Genomic DNA, 27,808 nt, shown 5'->3' with positions numbered 1-27,808 from the left:
ACTCGGGGATGGTGTTGGGCAGAGGAGTACATGTTTTAGACAGAGCTCTCCAATTGCCATGTGTAGAAAGGACAGCACTGTATAGAGTAAGTAGGGAAGGAGGGCTCTAGTGAGAGCTATCGAGAGCATCTACAACTGCTGAACTCTGATGAGGCATGCCAAGGGATGCAGGGTGGAGCAGGGATAAATTGTCAGATCTGAGGTATTTTTTAGAAAGCAGAACTGAGAGGAATCACCAATGGAAGAAAAATGCTTTATATCAGTCAAGATCAGACTCTTACATAAGATTCAAAGTATCAAAAGAGCTGAAAAGAACAAGTCTGTAATATCTAGAAAAAGTAAAGCAGTTAGTCACCAAAACACATATCACCTTGGTTTCTTTTTTTTTTTTAAAGGCTCCATAAAAAGTGTCCTAACTTCTGATTAATAATGTGCAGTGGTGACTTACTTTTTAAAACAGAGCTGTTTCCATATTTGAAAGTTTAATTAACAAAGATTATAAGATCATTAAGAATTTTCATATTAAAACAATAAAAGAATGTTTTATAAATAATCGTAGTTCTATATAAACCCATTTGGAAAAAAAATAAAATAAACCCACTGGAAATTTTGGAAATTTCTTTAATTTAAATTCATATTTCTACAAAAATGAATAATTAAAAATACCTTATTCAAAACCCACCATTCTATTTCTGTAGATGACAGAAACGTAACACTTTTATTTTTTTTAAAAATCAGCCTCTATGACATCTTTTTCCTTCACTAGGAATTTGGTATATCTTTTATAAAATCAAATTTCCTTTCAGTGTAAATCAATACACTTGTTCCACAAATTATAATCTACTAATCAAACAAACAAAAATAAAACCCTACAAAAAGTATTTTGTAAATTAGAAAATTCTTTCTATTTTTTTAATCTAAAAATATATTCTCACACCAGAGGGAGTTTCTAATCACATTTATTTGCCGAGACTTCAATATTGCCCAAACTTCAGAATTATTTAAGACAACACTGTTTTTCCCAAATAAGCAAATAACAATGATATAAATAACTTGGAAAGTCAAATTAAAAAGGTACATTTTATCAACACAGCCCATGAATAGTATATATTAGAGAAATCTAAAGTATGATATCTATTTAACCTAGAGATTTATTAAAGTACAATGAACTTTAAAAAAGATTATTTACTAAAAATGAAAAAAAAAATCAAGAAAATTTAAACATGAAAAAATACAACAACACATTCTGTAAGCACAGTAAATATAAAGATCAATAATAAAATAAGTAAGCAAAAAGAAAAAAGTCTTTTTAAATAAAACTTTCTGATCCAAAAGCAAATCAAGACTAAAATTAGCAGAAAATAATGACAATGAGTATACTGCAGAAATTTGTAAGAGCTAAGGTAAGCCAGAACAAAAAAGATTGGAATTAGCACGATGTTCAAATTTCAGTTCTGGTACTCACATATTGTGCCATGTTGTAAAGTATATTATTTCTTCAAATCCAAATCAAATGAGAAAAAAAAATCAAGATCACCATGATTAAATAATAGAAAAAAATCATCTAATAAAAAATAAGAGATTAATTCTTAAAAGAATTATCATCTCTCCTATGTCCTAAAACCTTTTTAATGAATAACTCCTTACAAACCAATGATTTAGAAAAATAGTCCACATTTTCACTAAAGGTTACTTTATTTCTTTTTTTTTTTTTTTTGTTACTTTATTTCTAATATGTATAATGGCCCTGAAAAATCACTGTAGCTAGGAATTGATATAAACACTAAAAATAACATACATAAAAGGCATCTGCACATATATATACACAGACACACACATGCATACAATTTTCCAACAACAGTTGAAACTATGGCATACCATACAACAGAATAATTCAGCAACACAGGGAACAAATCACTCTAATAGATGTGGCTACATGCATGCTCTCCAAAGCATGCAAGAACAAGAATTCATACAACCAAGACCATGTTTCACATGCCAAAGTCCTCACTAATAGATCACTGACACCATACACTAGGAAAATCACTGCAGCAGAGACCTGTGTTGGCTACGGACTTAGGGGAGGAGAAAGGGATTGACTCCATGGGGTATGTGGGAATTTGCAGGGTACTGAAAATGTTCTGTATTATGACTGATAGCTGTTAGACAAGTATATGTAGTTGTCAAAATTCCTTGAATTATGTACTTAAAATGAAGTGAATCTGTATGTAAATTTAATAAAGCTGAATAAAGTAAAAAAGGGTAAATGAGAGATAGTCCCAGAACAGAAAGAGTTCACAATCTAGAGAGATGGGCAGACATAGAAACAAGCAAATCACAAATATGTGAAATCAGACATTTTATAGAATTAAACAAAATGATGTGGGAGGGTAAAAAAAAAAAGGAGTTGGTAACTAGCCAACTATCTTCATCTTATAGAATCAGAAAACATGTCACTGAGACAATGACATTTAGACTGATTCTTAAAAGATGAGCAGGTGTTTCCAAGTAGACAAAGAGTATTTCTGAGAGGCAGAAATGCAGGCAAATCCACTGAGCTGCAAAGAGGCTGGCATATCTGAGGGGGGAGAGAAGCTTGGTGTGTTTTGAACTTTAATAAATAGTAAATAAGCGAATGTCTAAAAAAATAGGTGGGAGGAGATCACCATAAGGCTTTTACCAAGTTAGAAAATGTGGATTTTTCTGTACAGAGTGAGGGGTCAGGAGGTTTTCTACTTTCCTTTAAGGTAAGATAAGTTTTCTTTAAAATCAGGTAAGTGTAATAAATAGTGTGGAATATAAATTGTAGTGGCAGGAGGCTGGGAGCAGAGCAATGTTAACATTGTTTCAATGAAAAAACAAGATACAATAATTAAAGGCAATGGTAAGGAAAGGATAGATTTGAAAAATATTTCTGAGGTCAAATCAGGAAGTATTGGTGACAGATTGTAAGATGTATTGGACTGTGAGTTAATTAGAAAAATCAGTCTTGGTTTAAACATCTCTGGTTTATCAATGCACATGTATTCATCATTTCCAAAAAATTTATTGAGCATCTATATCATACCAGGCAATATATGGAATTACCCAGGGAACATTATCAAATTGTAAAACTCACATCTCTAACCTTACCATACATATCCACAAATAGAGGACAGAGATCAGAAAACAACAAAACAAAAACATTAAAATGCTACTCTTATCTGAAGTGTTTCCATCAAACTAAAATACAAAGTAAGGAAAGTATATAGTCAGGAGGTATTTTTTTTTCTATTTTTAGATAAAAATCAATAACAGAAATTTAACACCATATCTCTGTCCTTGTTATTCAAAAGAAAGCCAGGCAGGTTGGTACACACACCTGTTAATCCAGCAACCAGCGGGGCTGAGGCAGAAGAATCCCAGTTGAGGTCCATCTCTGTAATTTAGCAAAATCCCATCTCAAAATTAAAAAAAGAAAGAAAGAAAGAAAGAAAAACAAAAAAGGCCTAATGCTAATATTTTGTCCAAAGGGGATAAAAAAGAAGAAAAAATAATACATTTGAACAAGGAACTTATAATTCGATGGGATTTTACCAAAGAAAATGATGCCACAATCATTTGCACAAAACTCTCTTTCAGTACTCTATGTGCTGCTCTCACAGAGCTAAACGTGTATAACTAAACAAAACCTGTGGGAGGCAAGAACATGTGTTTCTAATGTCTTCTTACAAATATTCACAAGAAACAACAGTTTCATTCCACACACACACTGTATCTTCTACACAACAAGTAGAGCTTCCTGCTCAGAGAACTAATTTTCTTAATGGTTTGTGCTTACTTAGGATCTCTAAAGACTTTCATGTTTTCCAGACTGTTCTGCATGTCCATGTGTAACATATGTAGGCTAGTGAACATTATCCTCATTGTGCTTGCCCTTTTCTTCTCTGTTCTCCTTTTCTGCAAATTCTACTTTCATGAAGTCAAAGATGTACATTAACCTCATGAAAAAAAAAATAGTAGAAATTAACACACTTCAAAATAAGTATTATCAAACAAGGTCATACTATCTATAGGTCCATATTTATTGAATTAGTAAACAATTCTTAGGAAAGGCTTGGTAAATTTCCAACAATAAATATTCATATTACCAGTGTATAAGAAGTTTCTCATGGCCAATGAAATGTGCACAGAAGAAATTAAAACATTTTTCTAACCTAATTTTGATTTAAAGCATATAGTAAAGTGGCTAAAAGCACAGGCTTTGGGTCAGAGAGACCTCCATTGAACTTCCAGCTACCCTAAAGCACTCAAAAAAATGTGCCAATGTCCCCAAGAAATCAATGTCACAATCCTTTAAACAATTATTTTGACAATTTATGCATGCACAGAAATATCACAGTGAATCTTATTAATCTGGACAATTAGTATGTGTTCATAATAAAAAATAAATTGTTCCCTTTAGCATTAACTTTGAAGATAATTTAGGTCTTTCTAATTATACAGGAAAACAGACTAAAAATAATGGTTTAAAAGTACTTCCTATAACAAAAACTCAGATGGGGAAAATCCTAGGGACCATTTACTAATTAGAGGACCCTCCCTGCAACTTTATCAATAAAGAAACCCAGGCTTAGGAAGGTTATGTGACTTCTCCTAGGTCAGATAATGAACAAACAAAGGGCAGAATCTTAGAATTTAAGCCTCCCCATACTTCGTCACATCACAGGAGCCTGACTAAAACCTAAAAAACCTGTGAAGAGGTTAAGGTTCATTAAAGAGGCAAAAAAACTCCCAGTAATTTACCTGTTAATTACAGTGCATTTAACTGGAGCATGTTCTTGTTCTTCAACTGCCTCCTCCCACCCATCCCTAATACTCATGCCTCTTAAGGCACACCTATTAATGAAATCAAAGGGATAAAGATCAGAAGAGCTACATTTTACTTTTTAAACTGGACCTCTAATTATCATTATCTTACTGATGCTTAATTAAGAGAAAATGGTCAGTATTCCCAGAGAACAAAAATACAATTGATCATCCCAGAATTTTTTTAGAAGAGCAATGCAATGTGACAATGAGGAACACGGGGTCTGGATTTGAAGGGTTGATGTTATGTGAGACAAGTTATTAGCATCCACTCCCCTGGTACCTCAGTTTCCTTAACTGAAAAAAAAATGGGACCTGCATATCTTGATTGAAGTTGTATGATGATTAAATGGATAATTTCAAAAGAACCCCTGGCATAGTTCCCAGGCACATACTTAATGCTCCACAAAGCTGGTGCTATTTGGATGACCACAGTGATTTGCTACTCTCTTCCAAACCAGAGAGTATATTTCACTGTCTTCTAACATGTTCAGGAAAGCAATCTGAACCCTCCTCCTTCTGCTATCAAAGGTTAATATGAATATTTCCCCTTAAGATAACTATGCTATTCCTTCTTTTTTTCTCCTTTCTTAGATGACAGTATTAAATTATGTTCTAGGAAGAAAAAAATCAAATACCATGATTATTTGCTTATTTAAAAAAATAATTGCAAGGGCACCATAAGTGTTTATTAGTAAATGAAAATTTAAGTTAAGTAGATTCATTTTCTATATGTTTATTCCTGCCCTGAAAGTCAATAAAATGAATTAAATAGTTTTATTTGACTTTTAAATTACCTTAAACATACATTGAAATTCAACATATATGAAATGCATAAAAACTGATAACTTCAGGATTAGTTTGATGCTGGCCTTTGGAAAATTCCCAAATGCCTAATTTAAAATAATCCCTTAAATAGTCTTATAATTTATTCATCCAGAATATATCTACATCAATGTAACTTTTTTTTTTTTAAATTTTAACTTTTGTTTCTTAATTTTCTCTTTTTAAAACTGTAAAATTATTGTACAGGTAACAGTTTCTGCAGGACAAAAGACAATGGTTTTCATTTATTTAAAGACCAGATAAAAGAATTCTCTCTTGCTCTACATGTTGAAATGGTTTCTAGACCTAAATTACCTCTCTCTCCTGAAGTTCTGAAGAGGCTCAAACATCTGTCAAGTCAATTTTTGAAGCTCTATATTACAGAAGGTTAATTTAACCAAGAGAAAAATGACACAAGCCCCAGCATTTCAATCTTAAAAAACTCTCAACTTGGTTACTTCATAACCAAGTGGTATTATCTCTAATGGCCAAGGCATTCTCCAGTAACAATTTCGGTGCCCTGGGAGTCTTATTAACTCTTTCAGGCCATTAAGGTACCATTAAGAGCACTAGGGCCTGGAACCTAGTTACAGTGTATTAAATGGTCTCTGTGCTCTCCGAGTGTTAAATGAGCCTGCCAAAGTGACCAATTTTCTCAGAGAGTATAAGGAATTTGGTTTCAAATGTTATTTTGACTTTTTAAAGATTTTCACAGAGTCTATTCCAGTTTCAGAAGGTAAAACATGAATAATACAATATTAATGTTAAAATTACAGAAATACAGTCAGAAACAAGTTTTTACTAATTGAAATATGCTCTGATACAATGGCTAGTTTTAATTCAGTTATGCTCAAGTTAAACACCATATATTTTAAAACAGGACAGTTCTACCAAAGTCTGCACATATCACACACGTTCATTAGGATCAAAGAAGTTATTTCATCACACACCCATACACACATACACACAAAATGAAAAAATTCTGACACTTTTTTTAAGAATCACAACTTAAATGTGTCAATATTAATACTGTTTAAGAAAAACCATACACACACGCACATATAAAAAAGGATACATTATGTATAAACTGGATTTCTTAACTTTCCATAGAAGAAAAATTTATACTAGCCATGCCAAATAATAGTTTCTTTTTTAAGGGTACTATAAATATTTAAAATTTCTAAATAGCAATAAAATATATAGAAAAATTTTCTAAATTCCTATATTATACACATGCTCAGAAAATGATAGAATTTTTTAAAAAAGCTTCCAGATGGCTACCCTTCCTCCATTTTTTTTTTTTTTGAGAGAGAGAGAGAGAGAGAGAGAGAGAATTTTTTAAAATATTTATTTTTTAGTTTTCGGTGGACACAACATCTTTATTTTATTTTTATGTGGTGCTGAGGATCGAACCCAGGGCCTCACACATGCTACGCAAACACTCTATACCACTGAGCCACAACCCCAGCACCCCCTACCTCCATTTTTAATTTTTCCTTTTATTTATCTGTCTACCCAAAATGCCATGAATGACAAGTGTTTTAACTCATAATCTTCTGTACAATTTTTCTGTAAAAACTTTTGGAAAATGTACACCACCAACATGAAAAAGAAAGATTAAAAAAAAAAAAAAGGACAGAATCTAAGAGGGAGTAGAAGTCACCCAGGAAAGCAATGGAAAGAAACCCCAAGATAATTACCCAGCAGATTCAGAAGAGTCTGTCCAAATTTGATGATTTAACAGATGGTATGATAATCTTTATGACTAATATTTACAGAATGATGCTATACATGATGTTAGTTTTTAATTTTCATATTCAACCATGAAACACAACACGAAAAACAGTTATACTTAAAGAGCATAACTTGAACATTATAAATTCATTTTTTTTCTTATTGTACTGGGGATTAAACCTTAGGCCTCATACGTGCTAGGCAAGCATTCTACCACTGAGCTAGATCCCCAAACATTATAACTCTTGACACGTAGAAAAAGAAGTGCAGCTGAGAGAAGTTGGGTCATAAGGGGCAGAGAAGAAAACTACATCTTTCTAGTCATTTCTGAAGTTTTATATTATATAAGGTAGTTGATTTAACCATGAGAAAAATATACAAATGAAATCTCAATGTCCTAAGTTCTATACTGCAAAAATCAAGAGTTACTGTTTGTGGTCACTGAACAATAAATACAGCTTGAAGTATAATACTTAGAATTACTAGGATAATAGAGGAAATATGATAACACAATTGAGAAATGTTCAAGAAGTTAAATTCCATGTCTTTTCATAGTAGCAACTAGAGTCAATAAAAAAAATACATGAAAAAATGGGGGGAAAGGAAAATATATGGATTAAGAAATAGAGGTATAAACACACTGTTTACAAAATAGAAGCAAACACTCAAAAGAACTATGAACATATGGAGAAAAAAGAAGATGAAGTAGGAGATAGGAAGAAAGGAGAGAAGAAAGAAAAAGAGGGAAGAAGGAAGAGAATGACAGGGAATAAGAGACAGAGAGGACCTTTTCTATAAGGGTAATCAGAATATATTTGCTTAGTGAAAAATATCATGTGTCTGCCTACATCTTTTGCTCTCTCTTTATGATACTATTCAGACAAAAAACATATTGAATTGCCCTTTACATTCCATGAAAAGAGAATAAAACACCAAATATATAACTCCCAAATACATAAACTGTATTTTATCTGAGTCCTAAGAATTCCAATGACATTAAGTTCTAAGAATATCAATGACATACTCATTTATTTCATTTTCTGACAAGTTTTAGACTTACCATGAAACTTTGAAGCTTCAGGATCATTCGCATTGATAGCAATTAATTTCCAATCTGTTTCACCTTCATCAATAAGAGCCAAAATTCCAAGGATCTTCACATGAATAACCTCTCCAGGAGATAGAACCTTCAAATGGAAAAGAAACTCAACATTTACAAAACTTTGGAGAATTTATCCATATCAGAAAAAGCATAGGAAATATTAAAAGCACTATAGACTGAAATTTTAAAAAAAATTTCAATAACTAAAAATAACGTAAAAATCATCATATAGCCAGCCTATCTTATAAAGTCCTAAAAGTTAGAACTATGTATCTCAAAACTTTCACTTCCACCCATGATGGAATTATGTGTTAAAAACAAAACAAACCTATCCTCTCAGAAAACTGGACAAAATATACAAAATCACTCCTTCTCAGACACTGAGCAACAGGCAGTGCAGGACTGTGACCCCAGAGTGAAGTAAACAAACCAGAAGAGGCCTGTGGCTGCCCTGGTTTTCTGCTCAACACACTCTTCAGACCGTGTGTGTGTGTGTGTGTGTGTGTGCGTGTGTGTGTGTATAAATAAACCAAGGAAGATGAGTCTGCTGGAATTTGTGGGGCACAGTACTGGAGATGACAATGACCTTCAGAAATCAGAGGGAATCCTTTGAGACAGCTGTAATACTAGCTGTGTATGAAGGAGTTGAGACTCCATGAGACCAATAACTTCCAGAGAACTATATAAGCAGGAGTTCAATGCCCAAGAAAAATGTGTTCAGCATGAGCAACATTCACTAGGGGGGGTCCAGAGGCAAGCTTTAATGATAGAGCTAAACTAGCTCTCCAGTAAAGGTTACTCTAGACCTGACCTAAGAAAGTTGGGTTTTGTTTTTTTCTAAATACCCAGAAACAATCAAAATGGTCCATAAGCAAACCACCTGCCAAAACAAATATTCTTTAAAGACAAACAAAATCCATTCAATAACATAACAGTCAAAACAGCCAAAATTCTGCCTATGATTAGGAAAAAGTAAGAACTAAACAGGGGGGAAAAAAATCACCTGACAGAAATCAATCAAGACGTGACAAATGATGCAATTGTCGAACAGAAACTTTAAAACAACTGTTGTAAAAATGCTCATGGAGTCAAAGAAAAATATGAAAATGTGAAGTTGAGGAATGGAAAATATAAAAAAAAGGCAAACTCTACCTTAGAGCAGAAAAAAATATATTATCTGAAATGAAAAATCCTCTAGATGTGTTTAACAACAAAACAAACATTATAAAAGGAGAAAGTTAAAAGGTGTGGGAACAGAAACTTTCCAAAGTGAAGCTCAAGGACAAAAAGGCTAAGAAGAAATTAATTATGTCAATGACCTGCGGGACAACATCAAGCATACTCCCTTATGTATAATTGGAATCCTAGAATAAGAAAGAAGCAGAAAAATATTTGAAGAAAAATGTCCAAAAAGCCCCCCAAATTGGTATAAAGTACAAACGTACAAGAGTGGGAAAGCACCAAAAACAACAATCCCTCCCACAACAACAAATAACCAAACCAAAACAAAGAAAAGCACTTAATAATCAAATTGCTCAAGACCAGTGACACAGAATAAACATTATAGGATGGGGAAGATTATATATAAGGGTATCAAAAATTCTAAAAACGCTACCAATCTAGAATGCCTGGGATCAAAGAGATTTTGCAAAAGGCCAAAGGGAATCTTTCTGAAGTGATGGATTTGTTCTATATTTTGACTAGAAGAAGTAGGTTATGTGAATGTTTCATTTATCCAAAGTCACTAATTTTATACCTATAGTGGGTACATTTTACTGAATATAAATTATTATTATTGGTACCAGGGATTGAATTCAGGGGCACCCAACCTCGGAGCCACAACCCCAACCCTTTTTATTTTGTTTTTATTTTAAGACAGGGTCTCACTAAGTTGCTAAGGCTGGCTTTGAGCTTGTGATTCTCCTGCCTCAGCTTCCTGATCCTCTGGGATTACAGCTGTGGCTACTGTGCTTGGCTACATTATGTATTGATAAAGTTTAATACTAAAAAATGTAAACAAAAAATATAAGATCTCTTATATATGAAGAGCTATTAAAAATTACTAAAAAAATCATCACCAAAGACTCAATGAAAAATGTGAAACCATGAAGGCAATTCACAGATAAAAAATGAAAAGCAACCTTTAATGGTATAAAGAGATACTCAAAACTTCCTAAGAACATTTAAGCACTTGGAAATGCCATAGACACATTGGAGCCAGAGAGGTTCATGCCAGAGGAGGGTGGGTCAAAGTCAGTTTGGTTAGGCATAACAACCTGAGTTCTGGGAAGCTTACTTGAAAAAAAAAAAAAAAAAAAAAAGGCTGAGCTAGGCAGGTGAAGAACTGAATACACAGCTCTACAACCTAGTACAGAGACAGCTGGTGTAGTTATTACCTCCACACCCAGAGACATTCAGAGGTCATTGTAGTCAAAGCTTGAATGTTTACTATATATTTACTCCCTATATGTGGCAGAGTCCAAAACTGAAAGGCCCAGTAAGAAATCTCTCCATCTCAAATATCTTGGTAAGAAGTATTTAGACTCTTTACTATTAATTGTTAATTTTTTAAATTTAGTTTTAATTAGTTATACATGACAGTAGAATGTACTTTGATACATCATATATAATGGAGTATAATTTCTCATTCTTCTGCTTGTACATGATGTAGAATCACACCAGTTTTATAGTTATATTATGTAAACAGGGTAGTACTTAAATGTTTTCAGGAGGGTTTGAGGGAATACCTTGATTGTCTATAGCCCCTTGGCTAAAGCTCCCTGGTAAGGAAGGCAAATTGAGTGGTCTGCAGGAATCACTGCTTTTCTTTGGCTAACAATACATACTTTTCCCTGCCCTTCTCTGGTGCTGCTGAGATGGCTCTGAAAGTTCTGTGAAGATTTTTGGCACTTGATTTCACTCTATCTAAAGCAGATTAAACTGTGCCAGATTGTGGTAGGTATCTGTAATTCTAGACTTCCATCAGCTTGCTGAAAAAAAAAAAAAAAAAGAGATGCTCAAGTTCACTCGTAATACAACCACCTTTAGGTTTGAACCAATATTCCCACTTAGTGTTCCTAGAGTTCTCACACAATATGAAGCTGCCTCCTCCCATCCATATTTTGCTTTCTCAATTTTGGAGGGACTTTCTATGTCTGTGTCTGCTACATTATGAAGGAAAGAATGAGAAATTGAAATAAAACCTGTGATTTCATTCTACCAACAAGCCCAGAAATTGTGGAAATTACATTGCACAGTTGAGTGTGTTCTTGTTCTATTACCAAGAAAATCTACAGGTAAATGAGAATCAAAGACAAACAAGGAGTAAAGTCAGAGAAAGGAGGAGATGAGAGAAACAAAGCAGCCTGTGTTCACAAAGCAATAACCCTCCTGTTGTTCTGAGAAGAAATGAAGTTCTCTGTACAAGTAAAACTCATTCCCTAATGCTACCCAGAAAGATTCACATGATAGTCAATATTTAAGTTGAAAAGTTAAATAACATAATTTTACTAAGCACACAATTAATTTAAAAAAATCAAAACAAATCACTTTATATAAGTAAAATCATAATTCATATATTTTGAAAATACGGCATGAAGGAAGTAGACAATTTAAACCTGCTACTCACTTGATGCTGAAATTTAGGTTATTTATACATATTAAAATTTAAGATATCTACTAGGCCCACAAACTCACACTAAATAAAATATAAACTCATATACATACATCATCACATAATCTGAACATGGCTCCAGCTGCTTGGGAGGGAAAGTGTACTCAAAATCCTTTTAAATTGTTTCATAATACCTTTTTTTTTTTTCAACCACATTAATCAACTACTAGTGAAAAGCAAAACATTAAAATGAATAACAAAAATTATTAATGTTAAAGATATAAACAACACTTTTTATGAGATATTTTTAAAATATTTTATATAAAAAAAAACTTAAACAGCAAGATGTGGAAGCAGATGTTCCATGTGCTTAAGAAAATCATTTTGGCCAGGTGAAGTGGCTCACACCTGTAATCTCAGTGGCTCAGGAGGATGAGGCAGGAGGATCACGAGTTCAAAGCCAGCCTCAGCAACTATGGAGGTACTAAGCAATGTGGCAAAAACCTGTCTCTAAATAAAATATAAAAAAAGGGCTGAGAATGTGGCTCAGTGGTAAAGCATCCCTGGAAGAAGAAAGTTATTTCAGTGACTCCCTCGCGTTGCCAATGCCTGCATTTTTTCTATATCCTTTTTTTTTTTTGAGAGAGAGAGACAGAATTTTTTAATATTTATTTTTTAGTTTTTCGGTGGACACAACATCTTTATTTTTATTTTTATGTGGTGCTGAGGATCAAACCCAAGCCCGCACATGCCAGGCGAGCGCGTTACCACTTGAGCCACATCCCCAGGCCCTATCCTTTTAATTTTAAAGATTTAGTTAGCTGTCGAATTTCACTGTAAGGCTGAAATTTGAACACATGCTTCAGAATAAATTTCTTCATGATTCAAAATGCAGCTTTACATTTAGAAAATAAGGTATTCATAAAAAAGTCACTTCTGTGTCCTGAAATTATTTATTTTGAGGAAAAAAATGATTTAAAAATATTAAGTCAAATAAATGCTTTCAGAGTATTTACAAAATGATCCTAAAATCTTGAACCAAATGTGCATGAAGCTGTAAGTAATTTATAGAACAGATCAGTGTGATTATATAAATAAATGGAAATCTCAATTTTAGGAGTAGATATATAGTTATATCAATCAGACTCTCACACGTTTAGCTTCTGTTAAGTACACAGAAGTATGTTAGGCACTTTATATAAAAAAGAATGAATTCCTCTTCCTAAAGATTTGCTATTTTGAGAAACCAGCCTCTACCTCAGAGCAAAGCCTGTCCAAGGAAGGGAGCATGACTCTTGTCCTTGGAAAAACCCACAGAGCACTCCTAGGACATACCCACCCTGCTGAGTTGTTTATCTATAAATAACAGGAGAAATCTACAGCACAAGGTGTCCCTGACTCAGTCAGGCTAGGTGAGGACCCATAGCAACCCCTTAGCAACCACCAATCAGCATGAGAAAGAAAAAATAACTGGGATGCCAGATGACCCTCCCAGTAGTTTATGGTGGTTGATAACATGTTGGGAAACCAATGTAGTTCGTACTCCCCTCATGGCTTAAACCAGTCAGTTCAAACGAATCCCCCTCTTGTACTAACCAATCACCCTTACCCAACTTGTTCCCACTAGTCAATGTGCTAATCACATTTTAGAGTTGTTTTTTATTATTTTCCCGAGGTGTGTGATGATTTGCTAAGAGATGCTATGATGTATGTGAGGTCCCTGCCTTCCCCAAAGAGTGTATAAAACTGCTGCAAACCCTGGGCTGGGGCCTCTCAGCGTCACCAGTTGCTGTGTGGCGCGGAGGACCGAGCTAGCTTGCAATAAACACCTCTTTGCTGCTTACATCGATCTTGGTCTCTGGTGGTCTTTTGGGGGTCCCAAATTCGAGCATAACAATTTAGGAGATTTACATACTCTAGGCCAGGAGAATATCATAAGACAGAATACATGTGAGTTTCAATAAGTGGCGTCAACACTGTGTGCATTGTCTCTTACCTCTGTATCCTCTTTTTCCCAGCACCACTGATCTGCCCTGGGAACAGAGTGTCAGAGTAGGTTCTCCAACAGGGCAAGATTGTGGCAAAAGGAAGGAGAGGAGATGGGAAGTCACAGACTATTCATACTATGGATACAGAGCTGATTTGGAACTACATTAGGGAGGATCATCCAGATGAGGGTAGTGAAATCCAAAGACGGAAAAGGGAAAAGAGCAAAGGCAGAAAAGGAAGTGATCATTTACCAAACATGGTGATATGGGCACTAAACCGTTCCCTCTATGTATATAATTTGATTTCACATCACAAAACAGTACTGTGCAGGGTAGATTGCCCCACCTTAGAAATGAGGACACTGAAACTTACAACAGTTGTAATTTTTGCCTGAAATCAGAGCCAGGGAATAAAAGACCTGCAATTCACATAAAACCGAGCCAAAACTTCTGCTTTTTCCAGTCTGTGGTAAGAGAATGCAGACCAGTCCTTGCCTGAGGGTAAAGGAGGTTGGAGATGGAGAGATTACAAAGGAATGGAAAACATTTGGGGTGATGAAAATGTTCCTTTTCTTGATTTGGTAATCATTTTACATATACTTATGTGGAGTCATCAATCTGTACACATTAAATATGTAGTCAACATAATTTATTATATGCCAATTATACCTCAATAATTTTATTTATAAATGTACCATTTATAAATAAATATAAATAAATTTATGTATAAATAAGTTTATAAATAGTATACTTATAAATTTATTAATAAAACTTTATAAATAAAACTTTTATAAATAAAACTTTAAAAAATACTTGTATTACTTTCCTGGATAAAATAATTATCCAGGGCTGGGGTTGTGGCTCAGCGACAGAGCACTTGCCTAGCATGTGCGAGGCCCTGGGTTCGATCCTCAGTACCACATAAAAATGAATAAACAAAATAAAGGTATTGTGTACAACTACAACTAAAAATTAAATGTTTAAAATAACAATAATAATAGTAATAATAATTATCCACATTTGCTTCACATAATATAAGACGTGTAAACTTGTTTTAAGTAAAAGTTATTCACAGTACCATTCATGCCCACTAGAATGACAATCATCAAAAACAAAAAAAGGAAACAAACAAAAAAGTCTCCAGAAAATAAGAAATTTGCTAAGGATGTGGAGAAACTGGAACGCTCTTGGAAACCTGGTTGGTGACTGCTTAACAAGTTAAACTTACTACCATATGAACTGACAATTCTATTCCTAGGGAGGTAGGTATTCAAACAAAAACTTTATAAATGAATGTTCATAGGAAGCAGTATTAATAATAGCCAAAAGGTGGAAATAAGCCAAGTGTCCATCAACTCATAAATGGATGAATAAAATAGAAAAATATTCCATGAATATTATTCAGTCATAAAAAGGAGTGACATGCTAACATGTGCTATAATATGAATGACTCTCAAAAGCTCACTAAGTGAAAAAAGACAGACATAAAAGGTTCCATATTATATGGTTTCATTTATATGAAATATCCAGAATAGGTAAATCAGTAGAACAGATTAGTAGTTGTGAGGCCATGTGGGAGTGGGAAAAAGGAATGGGCAATGACTGCTACTGGGTTTCCTTCTAGGGTCATGAAAATGTTTGGGACTAGACAGAGGTGATTGGTTGTACAACACTGAATTAAATGCCACTTCATTTATTTCACCCTTTCAAATGATTAACTTCCTGTTATGAGTTTTATATCAATTAAAATTTTTAATCCCAAATTAAATTTTAATGGAGGTAGTTCTTAATAGTTGTCATATTTTCATAAATGAACAACTGACATCCCTTAGGTCTCCCTCCCTACAGACTGTTAATCATCACTATATTGTGTATAACTACAAATTTGTTGGCAAAGGTATGTTAAAAAAAAGCTTGCCCTTCAAGTACACCTAAAAAAGAGAGGAAACCTCTGGAATTTAATGTGCTGTCTGAGAAGCATTTAGAGACAAAGTTGACAACTGGATCTCAGGCTGACAGCTTCATTTTCACACTGGGAGAGCAGCTCAGTGAACTTCCTCTGCCTACTTTATCATGTGACATGCCAAAGAGAAATGTATACTTTCACCCAAAATCATGAACATTAAATGCTTATAGAGACCTGCGACCTACCAGCGGAGCAGGCCCAGCGTCCTGCCAGCGTGGTAGACACATCGCCCCAATTGGAGAAGGTGTGGAGCAGAGCCTCATCCCACACCTGCAAGGTGGGACCTGCGACCGACCGGCGGGGCAGGCCCAGCGGCCTGCCGGCGTGGTAGACACATCGCCCCAATTGGAGGAGGTGCGGAGCAGAGCTGCCTCCCACGCCTGCAAGGTGGGACTTGCGACCGACCAGCGGAGCAGGCCCAGCAGCCCACCGGCGTGGTAGACACATCGCCCCAATTGGAGGAGGGGTGGAGCAGAGCCACCTCCCGCAACTGAAAGGTGGGCAGACCTGTGACCGACTGGTGGAGCAGGCCCAGCGGCCCGCTGGCGTGGTAGACACATCGCCCCAATTGGAGGAGTGGCGGAGCAGAGCCGCCGCCCGTGCTTGCAAGGTAGGCAGACCTGCGACCGACCAGCGGAGCAGGCCCAGCGGCCTGCCGAAGTGGTAGACACATCGCCACAATTGGAAGAAGGTCCCAGCTGCCGCCCACAAGATAGGCAGACCCTGGGTCCCGGAGAAGGGGCCCGGCGGCACGCCGGCCTAGTAGAAAGATCACGCCAATTGGAGGAAGGGCACAACCGCCGCCTGCGCCTGCAAGGTAGGCAGACCTCCAACCTGGAGAACAGGCCCAGCGGCCTGCCAGCGTGGTAAACAGATCATCCCTATTGGAGGAGGGGCCCAGCCGTTGCCCGTTGCCCGCAAGGTAGTCAGACCATGCGACCTGGAGAAGGGGCCCAGCAGCCCGCCGGCGAGATAGACAGATCACCCCAATTGGAGGAGGAGCACAGCCGCTGCCCGCCCCTGCAAGGGAGACTTTGCAACTATACAAGAGCAATATAAATATATAGGGGGAAAATTCAATAACACAACAGTCTCACCAAGCAGAAAGAAATGCAGGCAGTATGAAAAGACAAGGAAAGAAAGGACCACAAGCAATGCAGGTCAACTCAACCTTAGAAGAGGTAATAGCTGCAGCAGATGGAATGTCAGAGAAAAAATTCAGGATTTACATGCTTCAGATGATCTGGAGTCTCAAGGAAGACATTAGACAGCAAAATCAGACAATGAAAGATCACTTTGACAAAGAGTTACATAAACAAATCCAAGAAGCAAAAGATCAACTACATAGGGAAATAGAGGTTATAAAAAACAAACAAACAGAAATCCTAGAAATGCAGGAAGCAATAAACCAACTTAAAAACTCAAATGAGAATACTACCAGCAGAGTAGAACACTTAGAAGATAGAACATCAGACAATGAAGACAAAGTATTTCAACTTCAAAAGAACATAGACAGCTCAGCGAGACTGTTAAGAAACCATGAGCAGAACATCCAAGAAATTTGGGATAACATAAAGAGACCAAACTTAAGAGTCATTGGGATACAGGAAGGTATAGAGGTCCAAACCAAAGGAATGAGCAATCTGTTCAACGGAATAATACGAGAAAACTTCCCAGACTTGAAAAATGAGACAGAATCCCAAATCCTAGAAGCCTACAGGACGCCGAATGTGCAAAATCATAAGAGGTCCACACCTAGACACATTATAATGAAGATGCCCAACATACAGAATAAGGAGAGAATTCTAAAACCTTCAAGAGAAAGGAAGCAGATTACATTTAGGGGTAAACCAATCAGGATAACAGCTGATCATTCAACACAGACTCTGAAAGCTAGAAGATCCTGGAATAACATATTTCAAACGCTGAAAGAAAATGGTTTCCAACCAAGAATTGTGTATCCAGCGAAATTAAGCTTCAGGATGGAAGAGGAAATTAAAACCTTTCACGATAAACAAAAGTTAAAAGAATTTGCAGCTAGAAAACCATCTCTTCAAAACATCCTCGGCAAAACATTACAGGAAGAGGAAATGGAAAATAACAATGAAAACCAACAGTGGGAGGTAGGACAGTAAAGGGGGGGAAATAATCAAAGAGGAAAACAAACCATGTTTAGTAACATAAATAAATAAATATGGCTGGAAGAACAACCCATATCTCAATAATAACCCTAAATGTTAATGGCTTAAACTCACCAATTAAGAGACACAGGCTAGTAGAATGGATCACAAAACAAGACCCAACAATATGCTGCCTACAGGAGACGCATTTGATAGGAAAAGACATACATAGGCTGAAGGTGAAAGGTTGGGAAAAATCATATCACTCATATGGACTTCGGAAACAAGCAGGTGTGTCCATACTCATATCAAATAAAATAGATTTCAAGCCAAAGTTAATCAAAAGGGATAAAGAGGGACACTACATACTGCTCAAAGGAACCATACACCAACAAGACATAACAATCATAAATATATATGCCCCAAACAATGGTGCAGCTATGGTCATCAAACAAACTCTTCTCAAGTTCAAGAGTCTAATAGACCACCATACAATAATCATGGGAGACTTCAACACACCTCTCTCACCACTGGACAGATCTTCCAAACAAAAGTTGAATAAGGAAACTATACAACTCAATAACACAATTAATAACCTAGACTTAATCGACATATATAGAATATACCACCCAACATCAAGCAGTTACACTTTTTTCTCAGCAGCACATGGATCCTTCTCAGAAATAGATCATATATTATGTCACAGGGCAAGTCTTAGACATTATAAAGGAGTAGAGATAATACCATGCATCTTATCTGATCATAATGGAATGAAACTGGAAATCAACGATAAAAGAAGGAAGGAAAAATCATGCATCACTTGGAGAATGAACAATAGATTATTGAATGATCAATGGGTTATAGAAGACATCAAGGAGGAAATTAACAAATTCTTAGAGATAAATGAAAACACAGACACAACATATCGGAATCTATGGGACACAATGAAAGCAGTTCTAAGAGGAAAATTCATTGCTTGGAGTTCATTCCTTAAAAGAAAAAACCAACAAATAAATGATCTCACACTTCATCTCAAAATCCTAGAAAAAGAAGAGTAAATCAACAGCAAAAGAAGTAGAAAGCAAGAAATAATTAAAATCAGAGCTGAAATTAATGAAATCGAAACAAAAGAAACAATTGAAAAAAACTGACAAAACTAAAAGTTGGTTCTTTGAAAAAATAAATAAGATCGACAGACCCTTAGCCATGCTAACAAAGAGAAGAAGAGAGAGAACTCAAATTACTAGCATACGGGATGAAAAAGGCAATATCACAACAGACACTTCAGAAATACAGAAGATAATTAGAAATTATTTTGAATCCTTATACTCCAATAAAATAGAAGATAGTGAAGGCATCGATAAATTTCTTAAGTCATATGATCTACCAAGATTGAGTCAGGAGGATATAGACAACCTAAACAGACCAATATCAATCGAGGAAATAGAAGAAGCCATCAAAAGACTACCAACAAAGAAAAGCCAAGGACCGGTTGGGTATACAGCAGAGTTTTACGAAACCTCTAAAGAACTAATACCAATACTTTTCAAGCTATTCCAGGAAATAGAGAAAGAGGGAGAACTTCCAAATTCATTCTACGAGGCCAACATCACCCTGATTCCTAAACCAGACAAAGACACTTCAAAGAAAGAAAACTACAGACCAATATCTCTAATGAATCTAGATGCAAAAATCCTCAATAAAATTCTGGTGAATCGGATACAAAAACATATCAAAAAAATTGTGCACCATGATCAAGTAGGATTCATCCCTGGGATGCAAGGCTGGTTCAATATACGGAAATCAATAAATGTTATTCACCACATCAATAGACTTAAAAATAAGAACCATATGATCATCTCGATAGATGCGGAAAAAGCATTCGACAAAGTACAGCATCCCTTCATGTTCAAAACTCTAGAAAAACTAGGGATAACAGGAACATACCTCAATATTATAAAAGCTATCTATGCTAAGCCTCAGGCTAGCATCATTCTGAACGCAGAAAAATTGAAGGCATTCCCTCTAAAATCTGGAACAAGACAGGGATGCCCTCTCTCACCACTTCTGTTCAACATAGTTCTCGAAACACTGGCCAGAGCTATTAGACGAAAGAAATTAAAGGCATAAAAATAGGAAAAGAAGAACTTAAATTATCACTATTTGCAGGTGACATGATTCTATACCTAGCAGACACAAAAGGGTGTACAAAGAAACTATTAGAGCTAATAAATGAATTCAGCAAAGTGGCAGGATATAAAATCAACACCCATAAATCAAAGGCATTCCTGTATATCAGTGACAAATCCTCTGAAATGGAAATGAGGACAACCACTCCATTCACAATATCCTCAAAAAAAATAAAATACTTGGGAATCAACCTAACAAAAGAGGTGAAAGACTTATACAATGAAAACTACAGAACCCTAAAGAGAGAAATAGAAGAAGATCTTAGAAGATGGAAAAATATACCCTGTTCATGGATAGGCAGAACCAACATCATCAAAATGGCAATATTACCAAAAGTTCTCTATAGGTTTAATGCAATGCCAATCAAAATCCCAACGGCATTTCTTGTAGAAATAGAGAAAGCAATCATGAAATTCATATGGAAAAATAAACGACCCAGAATAGCAAAAACAACTCTAAGCAGGAAGTGTGAATCAGGCAGTACAGCGATACCAGACTTCAAACTATACTACAGAGCAATAGTAACAAAAACAGCATGGTACTGGTACCAAAACAGGCGGGTGGACCAATGGTACAGAATAGAGGACACAGAAACCAATCCACAAAACTACAACTATCTTATATTTGATAAATTGGCTAAAAGCATGCAATGGAGGAAGGATAGCATCTTCAACAAATGGTGCTGGGAAAACTGGAAATCCATATGTAACAAAATGAAACTGAATCCCTTTCTCTCACCATGCACAAAAGTTAACTCAAAATGGATCAAGGAGCTTGATATCAAATCAGAGACACGCCGTCTGATAGAAGAAAAAGTTGGGTACGATCTACAGTTGGTGGGGTCGGGCTCCAAATTCCTCAAAAGGACACCCATAGCACAAGAGTTAATAACTAGAATCAACAAATGGGACTTACTCAAACTAAAAAGTTTTTTCTCAGCAAAAGAAACAATAAGAGAGGTAAATAGGGAGCCTACATCCTGGGAACAAATCTTTACTCCTCACACTTCAGATAGAGCCCTAATATCCAGAGTATACAAAGAACTCAAAAAGTTAAATAAAAAGATAACAAATAACCCAATCAACAAACGGGCCAAGGACCTGAACAGACACTTCTCAGAGGAGGACATACAATCAATCAACAAGTACATGAAAAAATGCTCACCATCTCTAGCCGTCAGAGAAATGCAAATCAAAACCACCCTAAGATACCATCTCACTCCAGTAAGATTGGCAGCCATTATGAAGTCAAACAACAACAAGTGCTGGCGAGGATGTGGGGAATAGGGTACACTTGTACATTGCTGGTGGGACTGCAAATTGGTGCGGCTAGTTTGGAAAGCAGTATGGAGATTTCTTGGAAAGCTGGGAATGGAACCACCATTTGACCCAGCTATTCCCCTTCTTGGTCTGTCCCCTAAAGACCTAAAAAGAGCATACTACAGGGTCACTGCTACATCGATGTTCATAGCAGCACAGTTCACAATAGCAAGACTGTGGAACCAACCTAGATGCCCTTCAATAGACGAATGGGTAAAAAAAAATATGGCATTTATACACAATGGAGTATTACTCTGCATTAAAAAATGACAAAACCATAGAATTTGCAGGGAAATGGATGGCATTAGAGCAGATTATGCTAAGTGATGCTAGCCAATCCCTAAAAAACAAATGCCAAATGTCTTCTTTGATATAAGGAGAGTAACTAAGAACAGAGTAGGGAGGAAGAGCATGAGAAGATTAACATTAAACAGGGATGAGAGGTGGGAGGGAAAGGGAGAGAGAAGGGAAATTGCATGGAAATGGAAGGAGACCCTCAGGGTTATACAAAATTACATACAAGAGGAAGTGAGGGGAAAGGGAAGAAAAAAAAACAAGGGGGAGAAATGAATTACAATAGATGGGGTAGAGACAGAAGAGGGGAGGGGAGGGGAGGGGAGGGGGGATAGTAGAGGATAGGAAAGGCAGAATACAACAGACATTAGTATGGCAATATGTAAATCAGTGGATGTGTAACCAATGTGATTCTGCAATCTGTATACGGGGTAAAAATGGGAGTTCATAATCCACTTGAATCAAAGTGTGAAATATGATATGTCAAGAACTATGTAATGTTTTGAACAACCAACAATAAAAAAAAAGAACAAGTACACCTAAAAAGTGAAAAGTAGGGAATCAGATTTCCAAGTGGCTTTTCATACGTCATTTCCTGCAGTGATCTAATTCTATAAAAAGGCATGTAACTATTGCTGTTAGGATCATTACAGAAACACCAAACCCCAGATTTCTTAATCCACTTCTCTATGTCTTAACAGAAGAAGCATATCTTCCTTGCATTTGCCTGTTAGGGTGAACTTCATACACTCCAACATTTCTCTTTGAAACTAAGGAAAGCTTCCTGGAGGCTCTGAATGTTCTTGGTTTTGGAGATGGGCAATGGGAAACATGCAGACTTAAATAGGGGATCCTCTGAACTAATCTTGGCAGGAATTCACACAAGCCAATGTTTGATCAGCTCAGCTGCTCTTTTTACAAGCCTCCAGAGGTTAAAGGTTAAAACCACATTTGTGAAAGAAATACAATAGCATCATTGTTCATAGTAAGTGACATTATTAACAAAGAATTTACCTTTATAGTTTAGGTCTCAATTGTCTGAGATTTGAAAGGCTGCCTCTATCCTTCCCATCCCCCTCCTAGCCCAAGGGTCATGCTTCTCATCAGCTGCAATCACAAAATATTTCAAGTACTCAAGTCTGGACTGTGGTCTCATAAATTCCAGATTTTTAACTCCAAAAGGAAGATCTGACAAGTACTTAAGATTCCCAAGTCCAAAAGGAAGATTTGATAAGTTCTTATAAAAATATGGGTGATATTTATAGATCCAAGTGTGCCACGTACTAAAACTGAAGAAAGTACTTCACAGAAAGATTTTATAGCTGCCTAGGAAAGTGTTTAGTGGTGGTGGTTCTCTATTCTAAAGAGGACATATACAGAGAAGATCTGGTGAAAAGGAATCAGGCTGAACCAGGATCCAGCACCCTCTCAGAAGAACCAAAGAAAGTAGCCTTGAGGTCAAGGCTTCTAGAGGCCACCATACAAAGAACTGTAAGATCCTTAATAAAACAAAAATGTTCAAATTACCAGTGAAAAGCTGGCTACACTGGTTAACTCACTGATGTACCAGATGAATAGCTCTTAACCAGAGATTTTTCGCTCTGGGAGACATCTCGCAATGTCTAGAGACATTTTTGATTTTCACCATTGAGGAAGCATCACCAGCATCTAGTGGGAGGAAGCCAGGGATGTTCCAGGACAGTTCAATATTATATATTGAAGGTATATTATCTATCTAGTGATGAAGCTGGTGTACAGGTGTCTTTTAGAATTCCTGGGAATCATATACACTTTTTAAAAGTACAATGTTATTTATTTCTCAAATATAATTTGTTTTGAATTTTCAAATAGCATAAGAACAGATCAGATTTTTTATGGGTTATAAGGCAAGCAGGAAGCATGTCCAGGAGAACATCAAGTTTCATTTAATTATAAGACACTTTGATCTCAAAGGTAACAGAAAGGGGTAGTTTTATTTCAAACAAACCACTTCTCTGCTACAATACCTTTAGAAACTGGAAAGGAAAACTCAAATCAAAAATTCCGGAAAACATGTTTAGGAATAAATGGTAAAGTTCCTAGGAAACCTCTACACTTCAGTTCAATCTAAATCAATTCAACCTAAATCAATTCAACGAATTTATGCTGACTGTATAATGTTTAGTCTTCTGTCAGACACCAAATGAATAATACATAATCCCTTAAAAAACATAACGTTAAAAATCTCTATGTCTCTGGTTCTCAGTCTATTATCAACTTTCAGGAGTTGGCTTTTTCCTTTGCCTATTAATGTGGTGTTAAAAACAAACTTTCTACAAAATGCTCCTTGCAGCAGATTTAAGCACTCTTCTCATGACTAGGCACAAAAGAAAGTGGAGTGCCCCTAACCAAGATTTATTCTTTAGATGGTGATTGTGTATTTATGTCTTTTTTGGAACAATTATGACTGAGAATCTTGTTAACTAAAAGAATAAACTGCTCTTGCTATAAGAAGTCTACTTTCCCATTTCTCCCATCAGCCTACCCTTCTGAGGGATTGAACGTATATAATAGATCTTATTACCAATTCTGTGGGAATAATATAGTTCAACATGTTTGAAAGTGATTGAGATTCCAAAATAAAAGCATAGGTATCCCTCAAAAGTTTTAGATATAATCACAGTAAGAATATTACTAATTTTTCTGGCTGTTGTGGAAAAATTTCAAAGGTCAGGATTTTTAAACTCATAAATCTGTGGGGTTGAATTCTTTCTCCAAGAAGTGACCTGAGACAAATTATTTTACACAATATTTTGGCTTTAGTTTCTCAACAGTAAAATGAAGATTATATCATTTATTCCCCATAGAGTTGAAGCAAAGAGCCAAGGAAACAACAGATACATAAACAAGAGCATAAGAGATTTCAATAGATAGTAATTTTTTCTCTCTGGCTCCACAAGGATTTTGGCACACACTGACCAAGTGCCAACTCTCAGGACCTTTGTATAAGCAAAATTCAATGTGTGTCTATAACAAAAGTTCTATGTTGATTCAGAATTCAAATGAGATTAAACTTCACCTGGATCCAATCAACCCAAGAATACAATGGAAACTAAAACTGCTTAAAGCCTGCTATCCCCTGAATTACGTTTCTGCTGCCGCATAGTTATAAACTCAAAGAGCTTAAAACAGTAATAAAGTTATCATTCCAGTTTCTGTCTAGGCACAGCGTAGTTGGATTTTCTTGCTTAGGGCCTCACCAAGTCAAAATCAAACAAGAAACTACTTAAATTTGATTTTTTGTGATGGCTGAATGTCAAACAGGGACTGCTCTCTGCAACAGGAAGTCACAGCGTTCTTCCTCACTGACTTTCCCTTCAGCCATCTTTTATTTTTTTTTATTTTTTGCCACTTCCTATCCAATTTAATCTCCAAAATAAAATTTTGTGACAATATTGCTTCCATGTGAAGTTGATGAAAGCAACCAAATAGTTTTTAATGTTATTAAAATACACTATATTGAAGGATTTTTATTTATTGTGATGAAATTTCATCCAATACCATCTATAAATACAGGCTGACATATACCTTCATAGTTCTTATAGATTTCAGTTCAATTTCAGAAATATTTTTAAACTATCAAACCATGAGAACTCAGGAGAAAATATGAATTCTCTGGATTGAATTAAAGTCAATGAATGGCTCATATGACTTGTCTCATAAAAAATCCAGTGTATACTCAAGCAGTAGGTCATTTAAGCATCCTTTGTCTCATAATTTAAAACCTAGTTTGAAATAACTTAGGAATTACAGACACTTATTTTCCTATTATAAACGGAAGTACTAAATTCAATGTAAGTAGACATCTGACAATGAATTCACTGGGGCAGACATTTACCAAGGTTAAGAATGGCTATCTAAATGGATAGAACTGGAGACTATCATGCTAAGTGAAATAAGCCAATCCCCTAAAACCAAAGGCTGAAAGCTTTCTCTGATAGGCAGATGCTGACTCACAATAGGTGTGTGCTGAGTTTTAATGGATTGGACAGGTGGGGTGGGGGCAGCATGGGAATAGGAAAGACAGTAGAGTGAATTGGACATAACTTTCCTATGTTCATTTGTGAATATACAACCAGTGTAACTCCACATCATGTCCAACCACAAGAATGGGAAGTTATACTCCATGTATGTATAATATGAAGAATACACTCTACAGTCCTGTATAACTAAAAAGAACAAAAACACCAAAAAAAGAATCGCTGCCTATTGTTTCTAATTGGCTTTCTGCATTGGTTGAGTTTTATTTTTTTATTTTATTTTAAATTTTTTATTCTTGGTTATTCAAAACATTACATAGTTCTTGATATATCATATTTCACCCTTTGATTCAAGTGGGTTATGAGCTCCCATTTTTACCCCACATACAGATTGCAGAATCACATCAGTTACACATCCATTGATTTACATATTGCCATACTAGTGTCTGTTGTGTTCTGCTGCCTTTCCTATCCTCTACTATCCCCCCTCCCCTCCCCTCTTCGCTCTCTGCCCCCTCTGTCATTCATTTGTCCCCCTTGTATTATTTTTCCCTTTCCCCCCCACTTCCTCTTGTATGTACTTTTGTATAACCCAGAGGGTCTCCTTCCATTTCCATGCAATTTCCCTTCTCTCTCCCTTTCCCTCCCACCTCTCATCCCTGTTAAATGTTAATCTTCTTCTCATGCTCTTCAACCCTACTCTGTTCTTACTTACTCTCCTTATATCAAAGAAGACATTTGGTATTTGTTTTTTAGGGATTGGCTAGCATCACTTAGCATAATCTGCTCTAATGCCATCCATTTCCCTGCAAATTCTATGATTTTGCCATTTTTTAATGCAGAGTAATACTCCATTGTGTATAAATGCCACATTTTTTTTATCCATTCGTCTATTGAAGGGCATCTAGGTTGGTTCCACAGTCTTGCTATTGTGAATTGTGCTGCTATGAACATCGATGTAGCAGTGTCCCTGTAGCATGCTCTTTTTAGGTCTTTAGGGAATAGACCGAGAAGGGGAATAGCTGGGTCAAATGGTGGCTCCATTCCCAGCTTTCCAAGAAATCTCCATACTGCTTTCCAAATTGGCTGCACCAATTTGCAGTCCCACCAGCAATGTACAAGTGTACCCTTTTCCCCACATCCTCGCCAGCACTTATTGTTGTTTGACTTCATAATGGCTGCCAATCTTACTGGAGTGAGATGGTATCTTAGGGTGGTTTTGATTTGCATTTCTCTGACTGCTAGAGATGGTGAGCATTTTTTCATGTACTTGTTGATTGATTGTATGTCCTCCTCTAAGAAGTGTCTGTTCAGGTCCTTGGCCCATTTGTTGATTGGGTTGTTTGTTCTCTTATTGTCTAATTTTTTGAGTTCTTTGTATACTCTGGATATTAGGGCTCTATCTGAAGTGTGAGGAGTAAAGGTTTGTTCCCAGGGTGTAGGCTCCCTATTTACTTCTCTTATTGTTTCTTTTGCTGAGAAAAAACTTTTTAGTTTGAGTAAGTCCCATTTGTTGATTCTAGTTATTAACTTTTGTGCTATGGGTGTCCTATTGAGGAATTTGGAGCCCGACACCACAGTATGTAGATCGTAGCCAACTTTTTCTTCTATCAGACGGCGTGTCTCTGATTTGATATCAAGCTCCTTGATCCATTTTCAGTTAACTTTTGTGCATGGCGAGAGAAAGGGATTCAGTTTCATTTTGTTGCATATGGATTTCCAGTTTTCCCAGCACCATTTGTTGAAGATGCTATCCTTCCTCCATTGCATGCTTTTAGCCAATTTATCAA

General features: G+C 36.0%; 1 protein-coding gene across 9 annotated transcripts in view; it reads right to left on the bottom strand.

Annotated features, from left to right (window-relative positions):
* The window catches only part of Ppa2 (inorganic pyrophosphatase 2), a 103,570-nt gene that overhangs the window by 40,726 nt on the left and 35,036 nt on the right, over positions 1–27,808 (bottom strand). For 7 of the 9 annotated variants that reach the window (XR_009228141.1, XM_058583796.1, XM_058583793.1 and 4 more), the window contains 2 exons: positions 8,468–8,594; positions 3,362–3,418 (listed from right to left, as the gene is read on the bottom strand). Coding sequence is in view for 8 of the 9 variants with exons in the window: in XM_058583796.1 (XP_058439779.1) it covers positions 3,362–3,418; positions 8,468–8,594 (184 nt within the window). In the remaining variant the exon portion in view is untranslated. The remainder of the gene's footprint in view (positions 1–3,361; positions 3,419–8,467; positions 8,595–27,808) is intronic. The other 2 variants (XM_058583795.1, XM_058583798.1) reach the window with 1 other exon arrangement.

The sequence above is a fragment of the Marmota monax genome, unplaced genomic scaffold (assembly GCF_021218885.2).
Source record: "Marmota monax isolate L192 unplaced genomic scaffold, Marmota_monax_Labrador192_F-V1.1 WCK01_AAM20220418_F8-fsc00002, whole genome shotgun sequence".
Taxonomy (NCBI): domain Eukaryota; kingdom Metazoa; phylum Chordata; class Mammalia; order Rodentia; family Sciuridae; genus Marmota; species Marmota monax.
Note: the sequence above shows the minus strand (reverse complement) of the source record. Positions and strands in the feature narration are given on the sequence as shown.